Source organism: Gymnoscopelus braueri (genome assembly GCF_963280865.1).
Source record: "Gymnoscopelus braueri genome assembly, chromosome: 12".
Lineage (NCBI taxonomy): Eukaryota > Metazoa > Chordata > Actinopteri > Myctophiformes > Myctophidae > Gymnoscopelus > Gymnoscopelus braueri.
In genome coordinates this window covers 43,497,964-43,511,030 of record NC_137614.1, presented here as the reverse complement: position 1 = coordinate 43,511,030, position 13,067 = coordinate 43,497,964, and the positions used below count along the sequence as shown (strand labels likewise).

At 43.3% G+C, this 13,067-nt stretch overlaps 1 protein-coding gene across 2 annotated transcripts; it reads left to right on the top strand.

Moving 5' to 3' along the window:
• The first annotated feature begins 755 nt into the window (after nt 1–755).
• On the top strand, nt 756–12,605 carry LOC308097181 (5-aminolevulinate synthase, non-specific, mitochondrial-like). 2 transcript variants are annotated; one of them, XM_080444827.1, is made up of 11 exons: nt 756–886; nt 3,279–3,484; nt 4,204–4,335; nt 5,262–5,393; nt 5,840–6,062; nt 6,377–6,561; nt 7,000–7,179; nt 7,914–8,078; nt 9,495–9,763; nt 10,651–10,813; nt 11,886–12,605. In XM_080444827.1, exons 2-11 carry the CDS (start codon nt 3,292–3,294, stop codon nt 12,044–12,046), a joined length of 1,803 nt encoding a protein of 600 aa, XP_080300953.1. In that variant the 5' UTR covers nt 756–886; nt 3,279–3,291; the 3' UTR covers nt 12,047–12,605. The 2 variants fall into 2 exon arrangements, with proteins under 2 accessions (XP_080300953.1, XP_080300954.1); XM_080444828.1 differs by lacking the exon at nt 756–886 and adding an exon at nt 2,502–2,515.
• Nucleotides 12,606–13,067: the final 462 nt, after the last annotated feature.

Here is a 13,067-nt window from a genome sequence, read left to right as displayed (position 1 = left end):
TTAACTGACAAAGGACGCAATTGTTGTTTGTTGTTTGTTCACAAGCTGGTCCAGCGGGCTCTCGTTGACTCCAATGTAGCCTACTGCACAGAACTTTCTGATCCAGTTTGGCCTCCCAAGCGGGGGTCCAGAGCCGCTGCGCCCATTAGGCAGAGTAGGCAGTTGCCTAGGGCGCCACTAGGGGGGGGGGGGCTTTTTTTGCAGGCTCTAGGTGGCGCTGTGGCAGAAAACGGTGGCGCAGCGCTGTCAGACATAGGATAGGCTCCTGTCCACTGAATTACTTTCTGTTTAAAAGAGACTGAGGTGCTCTAATTTTTAAATGGGGGATATGCATTCATTCCATGGGGGATATCCATTCATTACTTAAAAGCCAATAGCTCTGTATGATTGCATGCACTGACCAGTGACCACACACCCCAAGTTGGGGATCTGGGGGTCTGGGGTAGTCCCCCAGAAACTTTTTAACAGAGTAGATTTCCTGTGTTCTAGTGAATTTTGGAAGTTTGATACCAAATCAAGGAGAAATTCAGAAGAAATGACAATCAATGAGTCCTCAAGGTCAAGGAGATGTGGTTGGTTGAAATCAAGGAGACTCAGAATCCAGGAGGGTTGGCAACCCTCGTGAGGCGGGGGTTGCCTGGCAATCAAGTAGCCAATCACAGCACGAGCCGACCTTCCCCCCGGGCTATGGGCTCTAAACTGCGCTGTTGCGAAACACGCTTCAGTTACGTCATCGTACGCGTCACGACAGCTAGACACCGGCAGACTGACTCACTGTCTGTCTTGGAGAATCATTTACTGATCTACAACTACAACAACACTGAGGAGGACTCAAAGTCAAGATCAACAATCTCGGCACAGCCCAGAACAATTAGGAGGAAAACAGGTCAGCTACTACATTATTTGAGTGTTCTGAGAGCTAAATATCATAATATATAGCCTACTGTACTCCCATTATATCATCAGTGGTGAGCTTGCTTACACAAGCCCGCCACCAGTCAGCTAAACCTAATATGACTTTATGGGTTTATGAAGATAAATGTGTACTTATTGTATTTTTCAGTTATTCCCTCGCCTCAGCGTCAGTGTTTATGCTGATCTAGAACTGGGTTTGATTATGATGAATGAATTATAGTTCGAATATAGTGACGAATTGGTATTTATTTTATGTGATCTTTGTTTAATTAAGTTCTTAGAACTAGTCTATTATGCTCAGGTTTCGTTTGATTTCTAACTTTCACGGTATACATTTTATTTATCTGATTTCCCCCCCAAGGAGTCCTGTCCAGGATAGCAGCAGTACAGTGTTGTAAGAACATAAAAACAAATATTAAAAGTAACATCAGTTTCTTTTAGTGCTGATTGGGATTACTTTATATGAGGTATGCCTATATTGTAGGCATATGAGAAAATGGGGCCAGGAAATTAAAGTCTATTGTAGTGCTGGCAGGTGGGGCAATATAGTAATATTATAATATCAATATCATGATATGAGACTAGACATCATCAGGGATTTTGCATAATTGTAATGTTTTGATATGGCAAAAAATGTTGTCTGCCTGGTTTTAATCACATAAGCCATATTTTATACCTTAACAAATATGTCAACAACATGGTCAAAATTTGCAGATCTACAAGCTAAAGATGCAACACGTGATCTTGTAGATCAGCTATTTTTGCTATTTTTCTTTTATGGAAAATTACAAAACATTAAGTTAGCGTCACGATATAATATTATCGTCACAATATCGATATCAAGGTATTTGGTCAAAAATATGACATTTGCTATATGGCCCAGCTGTAGTATATTGACAATCCATTGAAGGCATGTTGTTAGTACCATTTATAGCCACCGTTATAGCTGTCAGCTCAGCTGACTGCAGATTGACCTTTCTCCCAGGGACACTTCTACTTTCCACACACCTGGTAGTTTTCACTTAGTATTTATGTACTGTAGATAGCTCGAAATGTGTGTGTGTGTGTGTGTGTGTGTGTGTGTGTGTGTGTGTGTGTGTGCGTGTGCGTGTGCGTGTGTGTGTGTGTGTGTGTGTGCGCTCTGTCCCCCAATGCACCTCTGAGCTGTAGTTTTGTAATGTGGGAGGGGTGGGTTAGGGTTAGTGTAGGGGTGGTGGTTTCGGGGGGGGGGGGGGGGGGGTTCGAGGATGTTATAGCTTAATGTATCTGTTCTGTTTCAATAGAAACCAGATGGTTTTGCTTCTTCTTTGTCTTATGAAGTATGGTGGGGTCTGTTTTCCATCTCTTTAGTTGCATGACAGCCCCTCAAGTGGCCTTCCCTTTTTCTCCTTGTCAAGGACAGCTGACTGCAGGCACACTCCCTCGGGGAGGCTGCTTTGAACATTTCTCTCTGGTTTCAGTGTCCATACTGTGTCCATATAGTACTGTATGTTAGTTCAGTATAGTATACATGCCATATGTTCGTTCTGTATAGTGCTAGTGTCATGTTTCGCCAGGTGATGTTTTGCTGTACAGTCAAAGTGGAATGGGGCGTGTTCAGGTAACGATTCCCAATGGGAGACGGATGTTTTGTACAAATTAGCTGTATTAATTGTGTCATCTTCGAGTTTTTTGGTTAAACTGTCTCTGTTGCAGATTCTATAGATAGATTGAAGATAATGAACTACGTGTGGTTGATTAACTGTATTACTGAAACGGATTTGATTTATTTTGAGGCTTTGTGTTTCTTTTATTTCTACTTTTAGATCCGGTTTCTTTTTTGAACAATATCCTTGTCATTTCATATTCTGTAATTTAACCATGGGCAATAGCCAGCTGTAGCCACATAAAAAAACAACAAACCCACCACTTGGCGTTTCACCAACTAGTTGTTTATTTTTCATTTTTTATTTTATAAATCAGGGCATTATATCTACGGCGATATGCAGCTGTGGGACCTGAAACAATTGTTCTGTTAATATGCATCGATTGTCATATAAGATGTTGTACCTTCAGTGTGGGACACTCGAACGGTAGACATGACTCCTTAAATTGCACTGCACATACACCCAGGTCTGTCCCATCTGCATTATGTAACCCTTTACTGGTTGTATCTGAGATGTTTTTGATGAGAAATGGATGGGAAAAAAAAGATATATCTCCACTACTTTATGTTAGTAGTTTATAACTATCCAATGATCCCGCACTCATATAAATAGTTTACCGCTCATCAGGTTTCGCTCATCGGTCCACTCCAAGCACGCGTCGTCTGAAATCTCATTCTCAACCCATCCTAAATGAACTCTCCCCTTCTTCTCCTGTAGATCATCACGAGCAATGGAAACGGTTATTCGCCGGTGTCCTTTCCTGACGATGGTTCCCGGTGCATTCCTGCAGCTGGCTGGGAAGTCGTCGTTGCTGGGCTGTGCCCAGAAGTGCCCTGTGATGATGGACCTGGCCTCCAGACCCTGCATGGCCAGAGCGCTCTCATCTTCAGCCTCTGTGCCCAGAGATCCTCCGAGAGATGAAGGTCGGTTGAAAGGAGGATCTTTCCCTATGAGAATAGTTGCACATAATTGTTTTTAAATGTTCACCTATAATGACAATGCCCAAAAAGATGTAATAGATTGAAAGTGGCTTAAGTGCAGTGGTGGAAAAAGTACTCACATTTTTACTAAAGTATCAATACTGAAATATAGAAATACTCTGTTACAAGTAAAAGTCCGGAATGCTAAATGTACTTGAGTAAAAGTACCAAAGTATTGGCATAAAAATTAAAGTACCAAAAGTAAAAGTACTCATTATGCAGAATGTCCCATTTCAAGTATCTTTGAAAATAGTAGATCTACAAGTTCACAATGCGTCGCATCGCGACGCATTGTGAGCTTGTAGATCGGCTATTTTCAAATGGCCAAAATGCATATAGGGCTGAAGTGGTTAATGTATGTTTTGTAAGAGTAATCAAAATCTACAAAGTAACAAGTAACTCAAGTTTTCAAATAAATGTAGTGGAGTAAAAGTACAATATTTGGATCCGAGATGTAGTGGAGTAGAAGTAAAAGTGGAAATTGGAAATACTCAAGTCAAAATTGTACTTAAGTACAGTACTTAAGTACATGTACTTAGTTACTTTCCACCACTGTTGAAGTGATTATATTGTAATTACAGTACATGTGTGCAGTGATATACCGTCAAACTTAGGTACGGTGAACATTCTTTACAATTGCGTTTCTGCCCATTGTTCTATAGATCCAAAATGTCCGGTCCACTTGCCCCGTGGCCACCCCAACGTGCCCCCTGTGGACCAACAGCCAGGCTCCAAGTGCCCGTTTCGGAGCAGCCAGGAGCTGCGGGAGGACGTCCAGGACGCCGTCCGCACAAGTAAGCCACGCCCACAGCTGGGTAGCACGCCGTAAGAGTGTCTCTTGAACCTGGCGGGTTATGTATGTTGTGTTGTTACAACAGCGTTGGCTGTAGGTCGTTGGGTCAGTTACGTGTGTGTGTGTGTGTGTGTGTGTGTGTGTGTGTGTGTGTGTGTGTGTGTGTGTGTGTGTGTGTGTGTGCGTGTGTGTGCGTGTGTGCGTGTGTGTGTGTGTGTGTGTGTGTTTGTGTGTGTGAAAGGTCACTGTTTTGAGCATCCATCCATTATGACTCCTAATGTGCATCGCATTCCAAGCGCTGGCAAAACACACACACACACACACACACACACGCACGCACGCACGCACGCACGCACGCACGCACGCACGCACGCACGCACGCACACACACACACACACACACACACACACACACACACACACACACACACACACACACACACACACACACACACACACACACACACCTAATCCATAACTCTCAGTATACACACATTTACACTGAAGGACCACAATGGAAATAAGCTCTTAGTTTTCTTGTGTTTATAGAACTAGTATATCGATACATGTTGAACTTAATAGATGAATTAATATTGTATATCGTAGCTGAGTAAGTGGAGAGTCTGGCAATTGGAGCCGTTTGGACCCTCAGTTCAGCCAGTCCTATGTGTCCCTGAGCAACGCAGTTAACCACTTAAACCCTATATAGTGTACTAGTTGACCGGAGGGCTCCTTTTTTACCTCTACACAAAATGTCTTTCGGCTCACGAGCAGATCTACAAGCTCGCAAAGAATCTGCGAATCTTTCAAAGGTTCTCCTCAAAGTAGGGATGCCAGGTTTCATGCGGTTAACCGCAAACAGCATCCATCTCCTGAGTAAATGCAGAAACTAATTTCCACAAGCTTTCCCCCATTTGTTTCATAACAGAGAAAACGGAGGTGGAATCATCGGTAATGGAGCTGATCGAAGCGGACAAGGTCAACACAAGGACACAGAAAAACCCGCTCAAGCCGGCAGCTCCCAAAGTGTCTCATTTACTGCTGGACAACCTGCCTCACGGTAAGAACAGAACGCTAACCATACATCATTGTTATTCATGATGAGCCATATTTCCTCTCCGGAAAAGCAACACATGGATAATATCCATGTGTTGCTTTTCCAAAGAGGATACAGTGTATTGCTCAAAATAACTTCATCCATCAAATTATGATGGATGAAGTTATTTTACCAAACAGTCAGCTCAAGCCTTACAGTCAGCTTTGATACAACTTATGCTGTGATACATTGTAAGTTTGTAGAACTACTAACTGCAGCTATCGATTATATGTGAATAGATGTTTTATTATCAATTAAATAGATTAGTCTGATTAACACTAAAGCCCTATTTTATAATTATAAAGTTGTGCAGCGATGTACAACGTTGTTCAACTCACAATCTTGTACAGCTCACAACGCGTCGCCACTAGTATAAATCAAGCACTTTTCTCTTCCTGTGTATCGGACAGAGGCTGCTACCTTCCAGTACGACAGGTTTTTTGAGAGGAAGATCGACGGGACGAAGAAGGATCACACTTACAGGGTGTTTAAAACGGTGAACAGGCGTGCAACGGCGTTCCCCATGGCTGACGACTACTCCCAGTCTCTCCACAATAAGAAAGACGTGTCCGTGTGGTGCAGCAACGACTACCTGGGCATGAGCCGTCACGCCAGAGTCACCGACAAGATCATGTGAGTACCTTGTGAAATCCTCTGTGTTAATATAACTCAGAGAAAAGGGCCTCACTGTTCGTCCTTTATGAAGAAAAGGTGCTGCCTAGAGTGCTTTTAATTTATTTCACATCATGAGTGCATTTCTGAAATAGAAACTTTTGAGAGCACTCCGCTCAGCCCAAAGAAAGCGCTCTGATCAGCGTCTTTTAAAGGCGGCCACTATGTAGTCACCTTTTATTGGCAATTTCTCAGGTTTTAATGTAAAATGGCGTGATGGGTAGGTGTCTTTTTTTTAAAGTCTAATATTTTTCCTTTACTTTGTCTTCTTCAAGGGACACATTACAAAAGCACGGGGCTGGTGCAGGAGGAACGCGCAACATCTCGGGGACAAGCAAGTTCCACGTGGACCTGGAATACGAGCTTGCAGACTTGCACGGCAAAGACGCAGCTCTGCTCTTCACTTCCTGCTTTGTGGCCAACGATTCCACATTGTTCACTCTGGCTAAGATGCTTCCGGGTAGGACATGTACTAGTAATGATAATAATAATAATAATAATAATGATGAATAATAATATTGTTGTTGTTGTTGTTTTAGTAACACACCTCTTTATATGCATATCATCGCTGCCAGGTGGAAACCTTGTTTCTCTAAAACTGTTACTTTTTCATGAATGGAAAAAAAGAACCTGTGTTCCAATGTATCCAATGTAGTTATTATTTAGTCACAAGCTCTTGTTAATACTTTTCACTGTCATAGAACAAAGTAAAATATAGGGCATTCATTTATGAAAAGAAAAATATGAAATATGCATAATGGTTTCTGCCTGACAGTATTCATTCATAGTGCGTTTGCTCACTGAACTGCTTGATCAACAATTCCCCCGTGAAGAATGTTTTCTGTAATTATTCTCGGGATAAACATTTTGTCTGTGTTATGCGTCTTCCTCTTGCCAGGTTGTGAGATCTACTCTGATGCCGGGAACCATGCTTCCATGATACAGGGTATAAGAAACAGCGGAGTCAAGAAGTTCATCTTCCGTCACAATGACGTCGGTCACCTTCGAGAGCTGCTGGAGAAATCAGACCCCGCCACTCCAAAGATCGTGGCCTTTGAGACGGTGCATTCAATGGATGGTATGTTTACAATGTCTCCCAAAATGTTGTTGGAAATTAATATTTCTGTCAAAGGTCTCTTTCCCACATGTTGTATGGGAAATTCATGAGTATAATCCATAACAATTAGCATAATAAATACTCGCATAATTGAACTTGTGCCTGTGATCTGATGGAAATACTCACATTTGAAGGCTCAAATACACTTATTTTAACATCCTATATACTTTGTCGACCAGGGTTCCCCAGCGTAATATCCTTGGTTCAATTGCAATTTGGTCAGATGCACTACCTACGGTACTAGTCATCTACCAGCACACCCTGTATAGATTTTTCTGGCATACATTCATATGGGGGGTGATCTTTAACCCATTAAGACCGGGAACGCATCTGTCATTTTTAGATTTGAGCTAAAAAGCATTATTTTACACTTTGGCCATTCAAAAATAGCAGATATACAATCTACGAGCTTGTAGATCTGCAAATCTTTGAATATATATATATTATTTTAAAGCAAAAAAAATGTACTCAAATCTTTGCTTCTGGGGGTCCCTGGAACAAAATGTTTTGAGATGGGGGTCGGCGGACAAAAACATATCATTTTGGGGGTCCTTGACATGAAAACGTTTGAGCACCACTGATATAGAAACATACGTTTTTCAGAAAACTGTTGGGATTTAGAAGACATTTGTAGAATCGGCTTCAGGTCTTAATGAAGTTAATAAATGAGTTGACGCTGTGCTCTTGCCCTGTAGGAGCTGTGTGCCCTCTGGAGGAGATGTGTGACGTCTCCCATGAGTTTGGCGCCATCACCTTTGTGGACGAGGTGCATGCTGTGGGTCTGTACGGACCCAGGGGAGGAGGGATTGGAGACCGGGATGGAGTTATGCACAAGATGGACATCGTCTCCGGAACACTCGGTATGTTGGATTCACTCGTCAGGAGCTTTCCAGCACAGACACACATGTGTCTGTCAAAAACAGTGTTTCCCAAACGTAGGGTTGGGTCGCTGAAGCGTCTTCATGGGTTGCCTAGTAAACATCGTTGTTGTTTTAAAAATGATGATAATAATAATAACTTTTAAAAAAATTCTCCAAAGGTTTTAAATAATGAAAAACGTCGAATTTATGTAATAGGTATCCTGTGGTGGAGTTAAATATTGACTGTTAAGGCTTTGATATACTTCCCTTGCGCGTGGACTTCATTAACCGAAAATAGCAGATCTACAAGCTCACGAGTCACACTGTGATGCCTTGTGTGCTTGTAGATCTGCTCTTTTCAGTGCGCAACCCCGGCCCGCAATTAAGTATAAATCAGGCTTTAAGATCATTAATGTTAATGTTATTATTTTTTTTCTTCTTTTTTTTTATGACTGTGTTATGCATTCTTATACAATGAATATATATGTCACAGTACGTTTGGAGAACCAGTACGATTGAAGACAGAGCGCTCGTTTTTAGGCACGGGGCTCCTTCGGGGCGAGGCGGGGCTTTTCGAGACAGGGTTTATTAGCGAGGCTCGCGAGGAGGAGGAGGAGGACGGCGCTGCGAGGCGGGGGGTTATTACGCGAGGCTCGCGAGGAAGAGGAGCCTCCTCCTCCTCCTCCTCCTCGCGTAATAACCCGTCCCGTCCTCTCCTTCTCTCCTTCTCCTCCTCCGAGGAGGAGGAGAAGGAGAGCGCGGAGAGGCGGGGCTTTGATGCGCCGACGGAGACCTGTCTTTTGTTGTTCCCCCCCACATAGCAACCAGGAAGCTACGCTAGGGGAACCATAATATCTATGAGGGGAACGCTGAACACGCGTTCACACGCACGGCGCGCCGACTTAGTGGAGCTTGAGGCCGAGGAAGCGCGCCCTCGCGCCTCCAGGCGCGAGTGCCCGCGGTGACCGGCCGACGCTCCACTAGTCGACTCAGCGCCGTTTGATTTGTAAACCGATAGGGACAGAATAGTTCTTTTCATGGATCACTGTGTGTGTGTGTGTGTGTGTGTGTGTGTGTGTGTGTGTGTGTGTGTGTGTGTGTGTGTGTCAGGGAGAAAGTAAAACAAAAGCCAGAACACAATAAAAGTATCTAAACAGTCCTGCTTTCAATAAACCAAAAAAAGCATGAGCGCGTGCGCGTGTGCGTGTGTGTGTGTGTGTGTGTGTGTGTGTGTGTGTGTGTGTGTGTGTGTGTGACTGTGTGTGTGACTGTGTGTGTGTGTGTGTGTGTGTGGCCATATATGTTTGTGCACCCTAGTGGTCCAGAGCAGAGCTCCAAAAAGGTTGAGAACCACTGATCTAAACTCACACATCCCTCAACTCATAACACGTTGACTCTCGTCTCTCCTCCTCACAGGGAAGGCGTTTGGCTGCGTGGGCGGCTACATCGCCAGCACCGCCGGCCTGGTGGACGCCGTGCGCTCCTACGCGGCGGGCTTCATCTTCACCACCTCCCTGCCCCCCATGCTGCTGGCCGGGGCCCGGGAGTCCGTCCGGGTCCTGAAGGGCGAGGAGGGCCGCGGCCTCCGCAGGAAGCACCAGCGCAGCGTCAAGCTGCTCCGGCAGATGCTGATGGACTCGGGTCTGCCGGTGGTCCACTGCCCCTCCCACATCATCCCCGTGAGGGTAAGAGCACCCGGCCTGGCTTGTTTAATCCATTAAGACATTCCCTGCCAATCACGTAGATCTACGTTAATGCAAATACAACCGTTCACTGCCAATCGCGTGAAAATCTACAAAAACACAGAACCAGGAGATAACGTGATCCAAAGAATTACCTGCTCCATTCACTTCCTGGTTAAAGTATTTGGGAAATATTCTGTATCTTGGCTCCTGTGTTTTTACTATGTATTTTTGGCGAGGCATGCTATTTTCAACGGCGCGTAACAAGCGAACGGGGAGGTTGCAATGACATTTTTTCTTTCTCAAGCTCAGTGAAACCCTTCGTGATTAGCAACCATCAGGGGATCAATCATACTGGAGATACATATTCTGTGACTACTTAAAAAGGTTAGAAAAACAGAGAAAAAAAAACTAAACTAAAAAATACGGATGCATAGTACCTGACAGTGAATGTGTTAAGACCGGGGAACGCATTTGTGTCAAGATTTCTTTGGCTATTCAAAAATAGCACTCGGTATGAGCTTGTAGATTTGCTATTTTAGAAAAACGTGAAACTTCTTGCAAATCTTTGAATATGTATTTTTTCATTTGTAAAAATGTTTTGTTCCGGAGACCCCCAGAAGCAAAGATTTGAGTTACAAATGTTCGCTTTAAAAAGTTTATTTAAAAGATTTGCAAATAAATAATAAATAGCTGATCTACAAGCTCGTAGCACGGCACCGAGTGCCGGTCATCAAATTATTGCCTTAGGAATGCGACAAAAACAACTACTCCTTTTAAGTGATTATACGTATTTTTCCAAATCCTTTCAAAGTCTTCTAGTGCATGGTACAGTAGGCGTTAAGTGAATTAAAAGCGCCATTAAAACATCTGTGCATCTGTTTTGACAGGTGGCCGACGCAGAGAAGAACACAGAGCTCTGTGACATCATGATGTCCCGTCACAACATCTACGTCCAGGCCATCAACTACCCCACGGTGGCCAAGGGCGAGGAGATGCTCCGTATCGCCCCCACGCCACATCACACTCCTCAGATGATGCACTACTTTGTCGGTATGTAATGAACGAATGATGAAGGAATTTATTTGTGTAACGGTTACAAAATGCTTTACAGAACAAGGTAAAAATCAAAGTAAAATCAGAAGATAAAATGGATAAAAAACACAAATTAAAACTGATGTAAGAGGCAAAATTCACTAAGAAAAGGACTTGACATAATTTTTTTCAGAAGACTTAAAAGATTACACTGATTTTGCTAGCATTAGATCCTCAGGGATGGACTATGGGGTCTTTTGCGCGCCTGATCACCCTGAGTAATGAGGCGAGTTTTAGGAACAACCAGGAGCGCCCTACCTGAGGATCTATGGCTGCACACAGGCCCATAAGCAGTGTTGTATTGGTGATTTTGTTAGTGGTGGGACGCTATTTTAATGACGTCACATGTACGTCGCTTAACACCTACACTACAGGCCATGGACAATTGATATGCATCAAAGGCTCATTCCTATGTTAATCCTATGTTAATTCATGCTGGTGTGACAACCGGCAGTCGGCAGCCTCGGTTAACTTTGTTGAGATGTGAATTAAGGGTTGTTTTAAATCCATGCGTGTGCGTGCACGTGCTCCAGCTCAACAAAGGGGTTGCACGGCGTGTTACCGCGTCCCATGACCAATGCCTCATGACTCATAAGGAAGGGACCAGCATATCTGTTACATATCTGTAAATGTAACTGGGGAGAAACTCAAAGGTAACCAGTGGAGAGAGCAGCTATAAGGCCTCCAGAAATTAATTGTAGTATACTGCAGCATTCCTAGAAGATGTGCCTCTGTACTTGTGTCTCAAAGTATAGAAAATGAATTGTCAAGTATGGAGAGCTCATTTTCGGTCAGAATATGTGTCTAGCTGCAGCAAGGTTCACGTAATTGTATTGATGGATTTTCATCCATAGTGTCATAATCCCAGTGTTGGAAAAGCTACTCTGAAAATTCCTCTACTTTGGAAATGGCTTATCTGCTGCTAAACTGATCTTCTCAGCAAGCAACAACATCATACTACAGCATATAAATAAAGCTTAGGAGACTTGTTCTGTGTCCTCATTTGCATCCGTCTTCCGTGTCTCAACAGAGCGACTGGTGGAGACCTGGACAGAGGTCGGTATGGACCTGAGTCCTCATTCGTCGGGAGAATGTAACTTCTGCCAGCAGCCTCTCCACTTTGAGCTGATGAGCGAGAGGGAGATGTCATACTTCAGAGGACTGAGTCACACCACGTCGGCGACGGCTTGAAGTCAAACTTTAAACAGCAGACCCCAGACTCCATCACGCCTTTCAACATATTTATTATTATACATGTATCAGTCCTGTCAATATGCATTAATTATTATGTATCACCAATAAATGTCGGGGGAAGCTGCCTATTTGGTCAGTATCATGGTCATTTTGTAAATCTGCCATTTTTGTATATATTTAGTATAAATCACCCTTAAGTCTGGAGTTCCAGTGCTCCTCCACAGATTTCTTTAGCTCAAGCATGAGGTTTTGGAGCAGCAACCTATATGTATTTTTCACTCAACCGAGAGTATCAAGTAGAAGAGATTTGGTTTGGGTGAAAGTAGAGCAAAGCAAAGAGCATTGATGGCAAAAACATGCAGCAAGGTGAGTTTAAGTAGTGTGGTAAGAAAAACATACTACTTAAGCATAGCTGGAAAAAATTGAAGAAAATACCTAAAAACTAGAAAGCGGTAAATTCTGCTTCACAAAAACTAAATGAACTTGCCTCACATTGGACTGAGAGAAGATTAAATGATATAGGATAGTCGCAGGTTTTGAAGGAAATCAGAGAATTTGGGACCCTGTATTGTTTTGAATTCTGATTTATTTATTTTGTTTGTCTATTTTGTCATTGTTTTCTTTCTTCTATATATAGCCCATTGTCCAGTGTGTGGTCCTTTCTATTTAATACATTTTAGATGATTCTTTCATTTCTCCACAGGGGGGCACAGTAAGGTTCCTATTGATGGCTGGTGACATGCTGGTAACATGAACTCACTTCCTCGCCCCTCTGCAGAGTGGAGTGGATGGCTGCATCCAGAGCCTTACATTAGAGAGTTCCGCCACTGAGGGGGCAGAAACAGCATGTAAACTGGAAATAGTTACAAACGCCCATAGACATGCATTCCGTAAACTTTCGGTTTAGGGCTATTCACAAATTGAAGGCTATGTAGAAGACCTGGCCCGAAGAAGTGGACGGAGGTGACGTAACTCTCCTTGAATGGCTCTGGCTGCATCCTCTTGATACTTCTTAGGA

What these genes read in the sequence shown, in the direction of transcription:
- LOC308097181 (XM_080444827.1), top strand. Translation starts at nt 3,292, where the DNA reads ATGGAAACGGTTATTCGCCGGTGTCCTTTCCTGACGATGGTTCCCGGT. An exon ending in CCAGGACGCCGTCCGCACAA is followed by an intron (nt 4,336 to 5,261) that starts GTAAGCCACGCC and finishes GTTTCATAACAG; the next exon opens with AGAAAACGGAGGTGGAATCA. An exon ending in GACGGTGCATTCAATGGATG is followed by an intron (nt 7,180 to 7,913) that starts GTATGTTTACAA and finishes CTTGCCCTGTAG; the next exon opens with GAGCTGTGTGCCCTCTGGAG.